This window comes from Tupaia chinensis, unplaced genomic scaffold, assembly GCF_000334495.1.
Source record: "Tupaia chinensis unplaced genomic scaffold, TupChi_1.0 Scaffold000057_1, whole genome shotgun sequence".
Classification (NCBI taxonomy): Eukaryota; Metazoa; Chordata; class Mammalia; order Scandentia; family Tupaiidae; genus Tupaia; species Tupaia belangeri.
Window position 1 is genome coordinate 1,975,981 of NW_006159515.1, and position 12,465 is coordinate 1,988,445.

Here is a 12,465-nt window from a genome sequence, read left to right on the forward strand (position 1 = left end):
AGCCAAGGCTGAGGTTACAGACATGTGATTAAGGAGCTAAAGTTTTATCCTAAAGAAATGAAAAGCTAGGAAGTGTTTTTACTGAGGAAAAGACAATAATCAGGTTTCAATTTTAAGCAGATTGGGCTTGGCAAGGAGGGGCTATTGCAAAAGGGGTGCAATCAAAGGCGAAATCAGAAAGTTTGGAAGCTATTACAGTAACCTGGAGAAAGGATAAAGATAGTGACAATAGAGAGAGATGGGCGGATTTGGAAGTTTCTTTGCCAATTGAGAGTCCCAGGAAGAGGAATGGGGTAGAGAACTGTCAGAGCACCTGATTCTCCACCTTCACTTCAAACACAGAAGCCACTGATGGTTAACAGACAGCAAGGGAGGAAGAGATGACAGAAGAGCTGGAAGGGGCAGCCAGAAGGGTGCCAGGACAGAGGGACAGCTGGACAGTGCAATACAGCACCAAAGGGGGTGGAGAGGCCAAGTAAGCTGAGAAGTGTAAAGCGTCTGCTGGATGATGAGAAAGGCAGGACAAGGCTGAGGAGAAGGTAGAGACAGCACATGGGGGCAAAGCGTAAGAAGAACTAAAATTCACATCCTCATGAATTTTAAATCCGTAGTGCCAGCAGAGACTCCTAACAATGAAAAAGAAAAATGAATCACAAATTACCAAATCACAAAGACAAGTTAATAAATAAAAAATGAAAAAAGAAAAAAAAAGAAAAAATATTCTCAAAACCATAGAGAATGCGTATTTCAGATGCGTTAATAAAATCCCACATGCCTTGTCGTGCAGCTAAAACATAAAGGTTTACATCTGTCTGAATACAGCAACAATTAAAACAATATTCTCCGATAGTTAAACACTTACCTATGCTTTTCTTCCTCTTGTAAAGGTGGCAAAACATAGATGTCATCTTCTCTTTGAACTTGCGTGAGACTGGGTAGTGCTTCCTCTCTGCAAAGTACACACATCTTTAACAGAGATCATACAAAATGGTATTCTGAGTCAATAATACTCCCTACTGATTATGCAAACTCTGCTCAGGAGGGAACAAGAGAGAACACCCAGACCCCAAATGTCCCCTCCTGACCTGGCTCTCCTGGCTCCTATTGTGGAAAATAAGGAAAAAAGAAACTTGCGAGGGCTCCCTGAGCCTTGGACATGGCCTCTACAAGAGTCAAGAAGCACATTTAGAAGAACCAAGTATAGGAACGCAGCACTCCAGCTTCTGGTCCTCACTAGCAAAGCCAACTCTCCCAGAATGAAGAGTTTTCACAGTTTCATGTTGGTAGATTGAATGACATCCTATGTATTCCTCTCACTTCACGCTACTTTCTGTTGACACTGAAAATTCAGATGGAAAAGGGAACACAGGAATCTGACACAAAGAAAAATTCTTTAATTAATCTCTAAAATTACTGTAATTTTCCACTTGCCTTTTGCTTTTGAAAGCAGTTTTGATGGCTTGTCTTTTCAAAAATGTTTTCAAAAGCTTCTCTGTAGTTTTTCTGGAGTCACTGGAAGCCAAATCCTTTCTCTGCCTCCTCTTAGCCTATAAAAAGAAAAGATGTTAAGATTTTATCTTTGGGTATTAGTATATCACAAACATTTCCATAAATTTTTTCCCATAGACTTTGACTTGCTTGTGTTTTCAGACAATGGCTGTTTTTGTATTTCCTCCTCATGATTATATCAATGAACATCTTCAGGTTTCTGCTATGTAAAGGAAAGCCAGAGTTTCATCTAGCTATTACTTAAAGAGCTGCCTATTATACCACAAATTGGGGAAACTAGTAATTTATTTTCAATTCGTTTTAAATGTCCTTTGATATCTCCCAAGAAACCTAAAGCCTTAATGATATATAATAAACGCTACCTAAAAGGAAATATAATAGATTAACAAATTTATTCTTTTCTTTCATTTTTTATTTCATTTTCTTTTATACATTCAATCATATTATTTAGCTTACAAAATGAATGTTTCAACAGGTGAACATTTCTCCCTAGTACAGTTGATAAAACTATAAAATATCTTCAACAGATAATACCACATTTCTTTGTCCTATTAATGCTTTGCCTCCCTATTTTTCTTCTAAATGTCTTTCCTCAGACCCTTCTCTTTCACACACACTATATCTGGTATTTACATCTCTATATACTGTGTTTCTATATCCTTTAGTCAATCAGTTTCAGTCATAGAGTGTGGACACTCAGTATATATTAAGTGGGGACATACAATGCCTCTCCTTCATAACCTGGCTTGCTTCACTCAGCAGTAAATCTTCCATATTCATCCATTTCCTGTCAAAAGCTAGGGTTTTGTTGTTTTTTATGGCTAAATAGTATTCCATAGAGTATATGTGCCACAGTTTTTCTATCCATTCATCTGTTCATGGGCATTTGGGTTGGTTCCATGTCTTAGCAATTGTGAGTAGTGCCACAATAAACATCGATGTGCAAGCACTTTTCTGGTTAAGTATTCTTCTGTACTTTGGGTAGATACCAAGGAGTGGGATTACTGGATCATATGGTAGTTCTATTTGTAGATTTTTGAGGACTCTCCAAATTGTTCTCCACAGTGGCTGGACCAATTTACATTCCCACCCTTTTTTTGTTTTTAAGAGAGATTTTTGTTATAAGGGCGCATGTACTCACAGGAGAGACAAGAGAGACAGAAAGCAAGAAATCACGCCCTAGGAGGATGGCCACACTGAAATCCCTTATCATTTTGGGATTTGGGGCACCTAAGCACACATACCCAGCGTGAGTTTCAAGCTGCAGGGTCCAGGACTCCAACCACAGTCAACCACGTGGGAGTCCGGCACTTTAACCACTACACCACCTGCTGGCCCCTAACTAATTTATCCTTTAAAAGTAACTGTTATGCCAAAACAATTTCCAATAGTGCTTTTTATAAAAGTGTATTACTGGGAACCAGCAGTTAGCGTAATGGCTATGTCGCTGGATTCCCACGTAGTCGACCGCGGTTCGTGTCCCGGACCCGGTGGCTTAAAACTCACGCTGGGCGCGTGTGCATGCGTGCCCAAGATCCCGAGAGGAGAATGGAGGAGAAGGGATTGCGGCATGACCATCACCCCTGGGGGGTGATTTCTCGCTTTCTGTCTCTATGTCTCTCTCTCTCTGTCTGGCGAGCGCATGCGCCCTACAGTGAAAATCTCTCAAAAAAAAAAAAAAAGTATTACTTACATATAACTCTGCCCCCCCCACATTCAAGATTATGTTAAAAGAAATCCTAAAATGTACAGAAGTCTTTTGTAAGATAAATTAATAGTTTCTGTGTTTAAAAGTGAATATAAGGCAGAAATAATTGAGACATTCTCTTTGCCTTTTTTTCTTTTTCATTTTTAGAGGCTTTAGCCTTAGGGCACATGCACTCACCTGAGAGAGACAGTGACAGGGAAAGTGAAAATTCACTCACAATCCCTTCTCCTCTATTCTCCTCTCAGGATTTCAGGCACACACACACATGTGCCCAGTATGAGTTTCAAGACACCAGATCTGGGACTCGAACCACTGTTGGCCATGTGAGAGTCCAACAATGCAACCACTCTGCCATCTGCTGGTCCCCTCTATGCCTTTTTAATCCTTCACAAAAGTACCTGATACAAAGTATAACTGGATCAAACTACAACACTGAAGTCTAGGTACTTTATTGAGACAACAAATGTCCTATGTACTTATAAATCCTTACTTTTACCTTGTTTAATTAGACAATGTTGTCAGGTAAGGTTATAAAGTCATGACCAAGCATCTTCCGCATTATACAGGTCATATACCCAAAAGGGTTCTTATCACATGGATCATTTAAACTTTTTTTTTAAGGTTTTTGCCATAGGGCGTGTGCATACCCAAAGAGACAGACAGTGATAGGGAAAGTGAGAAATCGCTCCCTGGGGGAGATGGCCATGCCACAATCCCTTCTCCTCCACTCTCCTCCTGGGATTTTGGACATGTACGCACATGTGCCCATTGTGATTTTTCAAGCTGCCAGGTCTGGGACTTGAACCATAGTCAGCCATGTGGGGAGTCTGATGCCTTAACTACCACATCACCTGCTGGCCCCAGTTCAAACACTTTTATTTTTTAGAAAGAGAATTTTTTTTCTACAGAACACATGAACTTACCCAAGAGACCAAAAGACAGAAAGCAAGAAATCAGCTCTCAGTGGTGATGGCCATGCTGTAATCTACCTTCTTCTCCATTCCTCCTCTTGGGATTTTGGGCACACATGCACACACGCTCAACATGAGTTTTTTTGTTTGTTTGTTTGTTGAGGTTATTTTGCTATAGGGCGCATGCACTCGCCAGACAGAGAGAGACAGAGACAGAAAGCGAGAAATCATCCCCCAGGGGGAATGGCCACGCCGCAATCCCTTCTCCTCCATTCTCCTCTCAGGATCTTGGGCATGCACGCACACGCACCCGGCGTGAGTTTAAGCCACCGGGTCCAGGACTCGAACCACAGTCGACTACATGAGAGTCCAGTGCCATAGCCATTACGCTAACTGCTGGTCCCACCATGAGTTTTAAGCTGACAGATCTGGGACTCAAACTGCGGTCGACTACATGTGAGTCCAGTGACGTAACCACTATGCATCTGCTGGTCCACCAGTTCAAACATATTTTGAAACTACTTTCAGAACAATAAAGAAATTCATTCTCGGAACCAGCAGTTGGTGTAATGGCTAGGTCGCTGGACTCCCATGTAGTCAACCGCAGTTCGAGTCCTGGACCTGGTGGCTTAAACTCATGCCAGACATGTGTGTGTGCGTGCTTAAGATCCCAAGAGGAGAATGGAGGGGAAGGGACTGTGGTGTGGCCATCCCCCCAGGGGGTAATTTCTTGCTTTCTGTCTCTCTGTCTCTTTCTGTCTTTCTGGCAAGTGCACACACTCTATAGCAAAAATCTCTCAAAAAAAAGAAAAAGAAATTAATTTTCATTCTTTTGCATCATGTTCTATTTCCTTCCTGGGTAATCTACTTCAGTCACCAGTTAGCATCGCAGACTACTGTTGATGCCCAAACCCAACTCCACTGCAAAAGAAAGCTCGCTGTCACAGGATATTCCATCTGAGGTCCAGGAGGGCAGCTACCCATAGGCTTTCCACAATGTTCTGAGCAATGGCAGCATAGGTGAAATAAATGCAGAACACCTAAGAAGACACTCTAGAAGGAAAACTCTCAATTGTAAGGATTGGAGACTGTACTAGCTAGTATTATTTAAAAACTAAATAGCAATCATTATACCCATTATGTACTCTCATAAATGTTTCTTAAAATAAAAATCATTTATTTATTCAAGGTAAATAAAAAAGAAGTAGAAATTAAATTGGGTATGTGTCAAAGACAGCTTTAAAAGTCTAAGAAGAAAATAAAAATACATGTGAATTTTTTCTTTCTTTCTAAGAATGCAGAAAGAAAAAACATAATCTTACGACACTTACCAAAGTCTGTTTCTTCAATAGTGGAGCATCCCCATCAAACACGAAAATAGGACGAATTCGAAAAAATAAGAGTTTGCAGAGCCGATGAAATAGAGTGAGAAGATGAGCATTCTCTATTGAATTCCCGTGGCGATCCCGGACTCCTTTAAGAGCTTGATTTAACCAAATACTAATATCTGGGAGATTTGTTAAGAAAAATATTTTGGAATTTCTTCTCTCATCTTCTCCAATATCCTAATAACCAATTACCTAAGCAATGAATACTAAACACAAGTCACTATTCATTTGAAATTTTAAAATGTTTGGCTCTGACAGGATCTACCTAAAGTCAGTGAACCTTGTTTTTCAGCCCTTGTTACTACTATTCACATACTGATTTTATTAAATCAAACCAAAACAGGTATGTCCTTCAAAGAGTCCAACTGCAAAGAATTGCCTCTTAAAAAATCTAGTGATCACTAGGCAGGCATGATGGCTACTCAAGAGGCTAAGGCTCAAGTCATGAGTTCAAGGCCAGTCTGGGCAATACAGCAAGACCTGTCTATAAAATAAACAAGTAATATCAACAAAATAGTGCTCTCTAAAGAAGTTCAGTAAACTAGCACGGATATTCTAAAGGACAATTTGGCAATATGTAGCAAAAGTTTTAGAAACTTGCATTCTATTTTACCTAAGCATTCAACTTCCAGATACCTATCCTCAGGAAATCATCAGATTTATTTATACAAATGATTGCTTATAATAATGAAAATATGAAAAACAATTGGAAAGTTTCCCAACAGGCACTCTTTTTAAAACTAAATTATGGTAGGACCAGCAGTTAGCATAATGGCTATGTCACTAGACTCTCATGTAGTTGACTGTGGTTCGAGTCCCAGACCCGACGGCTTAAACTCATGCCGGGTGTGTGTGCGTGCGTGTCCAAGATCCCGAGAGGAGAATGGAGAAGGGATTCTGGCGTGGCCATCCCCAATGGGGGTGGGGTGGGGTGGGGGTGTGATTTCTCGCTTTCTGTCTGTCTCTCTCTGTCTTTCTGGCGAGCACACGTGCCCTATAGCAAAAACCTCTCCAAAATAAAAGAAAAAAAAAACTAAATTATGGTATGCCAATGTGCTGGAAACCAAGGAGTCCTTAAAGATGGAAGCTGCTGAAGCACATGTCATTAATAAGAAAGCCAGTCACAAAATATTACTAAAAGAAACAAAACAATTTCGGAAAGCATAAAATGTATAATCCCAGTTTTAAATATAAAAAACTGTAAGTTCAGGCACCAAAATACTAAGAGTAGTTATCTTTCCTAATATCAAGACTAGTTATCTTTCCTAATATCTCTCCTAAAAGTTATCCTAATATCAAGGATAGCTCATATCTCCTTCAAGTTTTCTTACATGTTTAAAGTTGTTTGAAAAGTGCTTCTTCAAAATTTAATTTTCTATTTGTCCATAAGGAATGACACGGCACTCGGCTGGTTTTCCTGCTCCCAATCTCTTCACCAGCTCCTCTAACTCACCACTGAGTGTTCACTCTATCAGTGATCTTTCTAGAACACTCTTCTTTCCTCCTGTCTGTATCACCAATGAAGGCTACTATCTCCACACCACACCTATCCATATATAGGTGCCTGGCCCAGAACACTCTCCTAACCCCAGACTGGATAGCTTAGTTGACATCTCTACCTGAAAGTTAATGTGATAACTCAGTTCCATGTCTTCTCCACCAGGCTATTCATGCTCCCATGTCAGTAAAGATCATTGCCATGTACCTGAGCAAGAATTGTGGGTGTCTTCCCTTCATTTAACCACTGAAGGTCCCATCAATTCTACCTTGTAATACATCTTGCAGGTTTATATTAGATCTTACCAATATACAGAACCTTCCTACTATCTTTAGGGTAGTATCTAAAACTCTTCCCATGGAATAAAAAGCCCTGAAGGATCTGGCCTCTACTCATTTTCTTCTCCTATTTCAACCCATCCGGCTTTCCTCAAATCTGGCATTTGTTAAGCTCCTTCTGCCTCTCTAGTCTTCTCATACGCTGCTTCTTCCACCTGAAACAAGAGTCTCCTGTCAGCCTAGTTACTCCTTCTCTGAGTTCTCAGTCTATGTGTTATTTTCCCAACCCAGACTGAGATCGTCAGTTACACACTCCTATTCATAAATGCATTGCTTAGCACGTGCAGAACTTTCCCACGCACTGGGGATACAGCACTGACCAAAACGGTGTTCCCTTAGAGAGCTAATGACAGAGTGGGGGAAACACCAAGCCTGTGAGCTCTGTGGCTTACTCCAGACCATGCTTTTGTACACTGTTCTCCTTTTTACAGGGCCTAGCATATAGTAAACAATAAATAAATGCTATTAAGTGAGCTGAACAGTTTAATATTTAAATGAATATAACTGCCTAACTTTCACCACCAAAAAAAATTAAAGCCCATCAACAATTAACCTACTAAACACTATGTAACAAATTAATTAGTAAAAAGCAAGCTATATATATTTATTCCTATAACATTTAAGCACTACTATGTACCAAGCATGTCCAAGACCCTAGGAATATTCTAGGAATAGAATATTGAATAATATAGCCATGAACGAACAGGTACTACCCCTATCTCTGAGGAGCTCACATTCTAATGGGAAGACAGAGAATTAAAAAAAAAAAAAACTAATGGATATATAATATGTTAGGTTGTTGGTAAGTGCCAAGAAAAAAATAAACCGAGTGAAAGAAAAAGGCCAAAGAGTAATTGGAGGCTGAGTACTCCTCCGTAGGAAAGGCCAAAATGAAGAAACAACAGAGACCTGGAAGAACAAGAGGGGAGGAAAGTACTGTCAGGCCGAAGAAAATGAGACCATCCTGGGGACTAAGGAAGCCTGTTTCCATAGAGGAGACTTACACAGCAGGAAGAAGGAATGGCAGGAGCTGATGTGTACTCAGCAGTGAGTACAACCACTGGTTCTGCGTTCCTAGATTTCTAGAAAGATCTTAAGGAACACCTTCAAGGACACTGAATAAACTAAAGTATATGGAGGCCAGTTTTTTGTTTTGTTTTGGTTTGGTTTCCTTTTTTTTTTTTTTAAGAGAGAGATTTTTGCTATTGGACACATGCACTTGCCAGAGAGACAGAAAGTGAGAAAACACACCCTCACCTCCCTCGGGGGGTGGGGTGGGTGGGGAAGGCCGTAATCGCTGCTCCTCCATTCTCCAGGGATTTGGGGCACATATGCACATGTGCCAGGCACGAGTTTTAAGCCACTGGGTCCAGAACTCGAACCATGGTCTTCTACATGGGCGTCCAGTGGCGTAACCATTATGCCACCTGCTGGTCTCCAGAAACCAGTTTAAAATTGTTCACAGTAGCCCAAGTGAAGGAAGATGGTAGTGGTAGAGAGCATCATGGTCAAATAAAAGATCCATTTCTGAGACAGAACCCAATATTCACTTGGGTCGACATTACACAGAGTAAATGTTCCTGCTTGGCTTGTTTCTGCTTGTTACGCCATTACATAGGATTAAGTAAGTTTATATTTACCCATTATTTTAAATTTTATAATTGAAAACACCTAGTTTCAGATCAGTGGCTCTCAACAGTGCCTGCCATCCATTAGACTAGGATATGAAACTTTTGAAACATAGAGATTACTAAATCTCACATGCCTAAAATTATAAATCATAAGAGACCAACGTGGGTCTTTTTAAATTCTTTAATCATAGGTAGTTCCAATTCTCAGCTGAGGTTGATAGTTCCAGCTTGAAATTCTAAGAGAAATTAGAAAAATATCGTCAAGCTGAAATTATTGCATAGTTTGACTTATCTACCTTCAATACATTTTTTCCTTCTTTGTTTTTTTGTTTTGTTTTGAGAGGTTTCTGCTATAGGTCGCGTGCGCTCGCCAGAAAGACAGAGACAGAGAGAGAGAAAGTGAAAAATCACCCCCTCCCCCGGGGGGGTGATGGCCACGCCCGCAAACTCTTCTCCATTCTCCTCTCAGGATCTTGGGCATGCACCCACATGCATCTGGCATGAGCTTAAGGCACCAGGTCCGGGACTTGAACCGTGGTCAACTACATGAGAGTCCAGCAACATAGCCATTATGCTAACTGCTGGTCCCACTTCAATACATTTCTTAAAAGCAAAATTAAACTTCTCCTAGAAGTGGAAAAGTTAACATCTTTGGCAAGTCTAAAAATTGCTTTTGAGATAAGACTAAAAGGACCAATGACATTTTTAAATAAAAAATGAGTTTAAGTCCATAGTTCAGTGACTTAAAATTTTATTAATCCCCCATAGAAAAGTGGGGTATATCATGCAGTATAAAGAGAGTATAGCATCTCCTTGATACACTTTAATGCATTTTACAAATGTTAAGTCTTTAAGAGACCAAACTTAAACTAATTTAACAGAGACATTTAAATTATGAATAAGGAAGACAGTTATACAGATGGTTAAAGATCAAATAGTTGATTTTAGTGGCCCAAGAGTCAACTATGAACCTGGTATAGTCATGAGTAAGTTCTCAATTCACTAACAAAGCAGCAGCATCTAAATATACTTTCAGATGTCTGAATTCCCAGGAAAAACAAAGTAAAATCAATTGTAGTAGTACGAGAAATCAGTGCCTAATGTGTAACAGGTATATGAGCTACTGTAACTAGTTATTTTGACTATCCTTTTCAAATAAGTGTTTAATTCTTTCATAAAACCTTAAGAGCCTACAAAAATGACCTGAAGTCCCAAAAGGGTCTTTGAGCAATGTATAAATAGATCATTTAAATTAAATGCTTTACTCTTCCATAATGTCCTAAAAAATTAGAATACTGAACTTCTTGTGTCATCTGAATAATTTTACAAATTCTTAATTCTTCATTAGAACTGCAACATAAAACGACCTAAATTTTTGCTGAAGTTCTGAGGGTTTCTCACACTGAAAATTGTCCTAAAGAAAACTTTGGATTGCAATGATACTGAGAAACCACTAGAGGGCAGAAACAGCACATGTGCTTTAAAAAAACCCTTACCTTCCCAGACTTGAGATATCAGGCATCAAATCTTTTAAGCCAAAAATTTATTCCAGTTGTATTTGAAGATCAGTCACTTAGAGAAAAATTAATCATCCTACTTTTTAAAAATGATCAATGTCTCTTTAATTCTAAGTTGTGTACATAATGAAGAATTATGGCTCCTTAATCAAACGGCTTCTCTGCTACCCCTACACCTACAGACACACTAACGCACAGAGAAATTATTACAGACACACACACAGAGAAATTATTACAGACACACTTACGCACAGAGAAATTATCTACATGATTCTGTTGACCAGTCTATGAGCCACTAGATTTTCTAAATAGAGACCATTTAAAAAACTGGTATAAGGCACCACCAGCTTCTGCAACAGAACAAGCTCTCCCTACCCACTCACCCAAAAAAGAAAACAAAATGAATGAAGATTAACATTTCAAAAAGGATTTCGTATTTTTATAATAAAATATATATTTAATTTAAATGACACAAAACCTGCCCAAAAAATAACTGGGGGTGAAATAATTCACTGTATATCTTTAGAAAATTTTCCAATGTCCTACCAGACATTGTGTCTGACTTCAGAACCCATAATTTAAAAATTAGTTTAAAAGTTAACTATTTAGGGCCAGCAGGTGGTTAGGGAGTTGGACTCCTACATGGTCAATGGTCTTAGACATGGTGGCTTGAAAATCACGCCCAGTGAGTGTGCTTGCACGCCCAAAACACTGAGAGAATGGAGAAGGGATTGCAGTGTGATTATCCTCCTGGGGTAGTATTTCTCACTTTCTGTCTCTCTGGAGAGTGCATGAACCCTATAGCAAAAAAAAAAAAAAAAAAGGAATAAATTAAATAAATAAAAGTTATCTAGTCAAAAACAAAAAGGTCAAACACCTGTTCACAGAATCCTTCCTAAGAAACATAAGTGGAGCAAAACTTGGGACAGCAGGAAAAACTAAGGGTTGGAAATCTACTTCGTTCTCTTGGCTGACCTCCCAGAAGAATAATTCTAAGATTTACAGTATTAACAGTGCCCCAAAGTATTCTAAACTTCATTTAATTTCTTTATTCCGCATACCTACGCTGTAGGTGTATACAATGATCATCTCCACTTTGCAGATAAAAGAAGTAAAGCACAGAAGTGCATAAAACACTGTCTCTCGCGACAAAATTAGGATTGCAATCCAGAGAGGTATGATTGGCAATCCTGGGGAAAGAAAATGTCCTTATTTAGCTTCCCTGATTAAGACAGTCATCATGCAAACACCGCTGTGTCCTCAGTGGAGAGCCGCGGGAACACCCAGACACAATCACTGCCTCCCAGCATCACCGCTGCATTAAGGATACCGACAGCAAGGATCTTCCCTTCCAGAGTTTCCGGGCTGACCTTCCTCCCGGAGCACTCCAGCAGCTTCCAAAGTCCCTGGACTCCCATGAGGCAGGAGGGTCCTCAGAGCTGATCTCCGAGATCTTTTATTCTAATTCTCCTAAAACGAGTAGCTCCTCCGCCCGGGATCCCTGTAGAAGGCTCTCCCTGCTCCACTCAGAGATGAAAATAATACAGAACGCTCGCAGTTCCGGGAAAAGCGCACCCACAGGAGCGTGAGGAACGGGAAGAGCAGGCTGAAGCACTTCCCAGACGCCGACCCCGCCTCCCGGAAGAAAGACGGGGCCGGCCGACCGCGGGGAAAAGCAGGCACCTTGGCCCAGCGCTTGAACCCACAGGTTTGCAGAGGAAGCCCGGGGACAGCGCAGGGATGACCCGGGCAGGGATGATAGACACACACCCCCAAAGAACGACCCCCTATACCGCCCACTTCCGCTAATAGGATGGACAGAGCGGAAGTCCCGCCCCCAGGTTTACGCGTTTTGCTGCGTCATTAGCGCACCGGAAGTGGGTGCTTCAGCCCTGGCGTTTTGTGTTTTCGACCCGATATTTTCCCCGCCCTGATACCCTGTCTACTTAAACAGTTCGAAAGAGT

General features: G+C 40.4%; 1 protein-coding gene across 1 annotated transcript in view; it reads right to left on the bottom strand.

The window, feature by feature from the left end:
• Nucleotides 1-12,465, bottom strand: part of LOC102489684 (DNA repair protein complementing XP-G cells) — an 84,614-nt gene that overhangs the window by 25,224 nt on the left and 46,925 nt on the right. Inside the window, 3 exon segments of the mRNA XM_006141506.3 lie at nucleotides 863-949; nucleotides 1,432-1,547; nucleotides 5,460-5,635. Of these exon segments, the coding sequence (XP_006141568.1) occupies nucleotides 863-949; nucleotides 1,432-1,547; nucleotides 5,460-5,635 (379 nt within the window).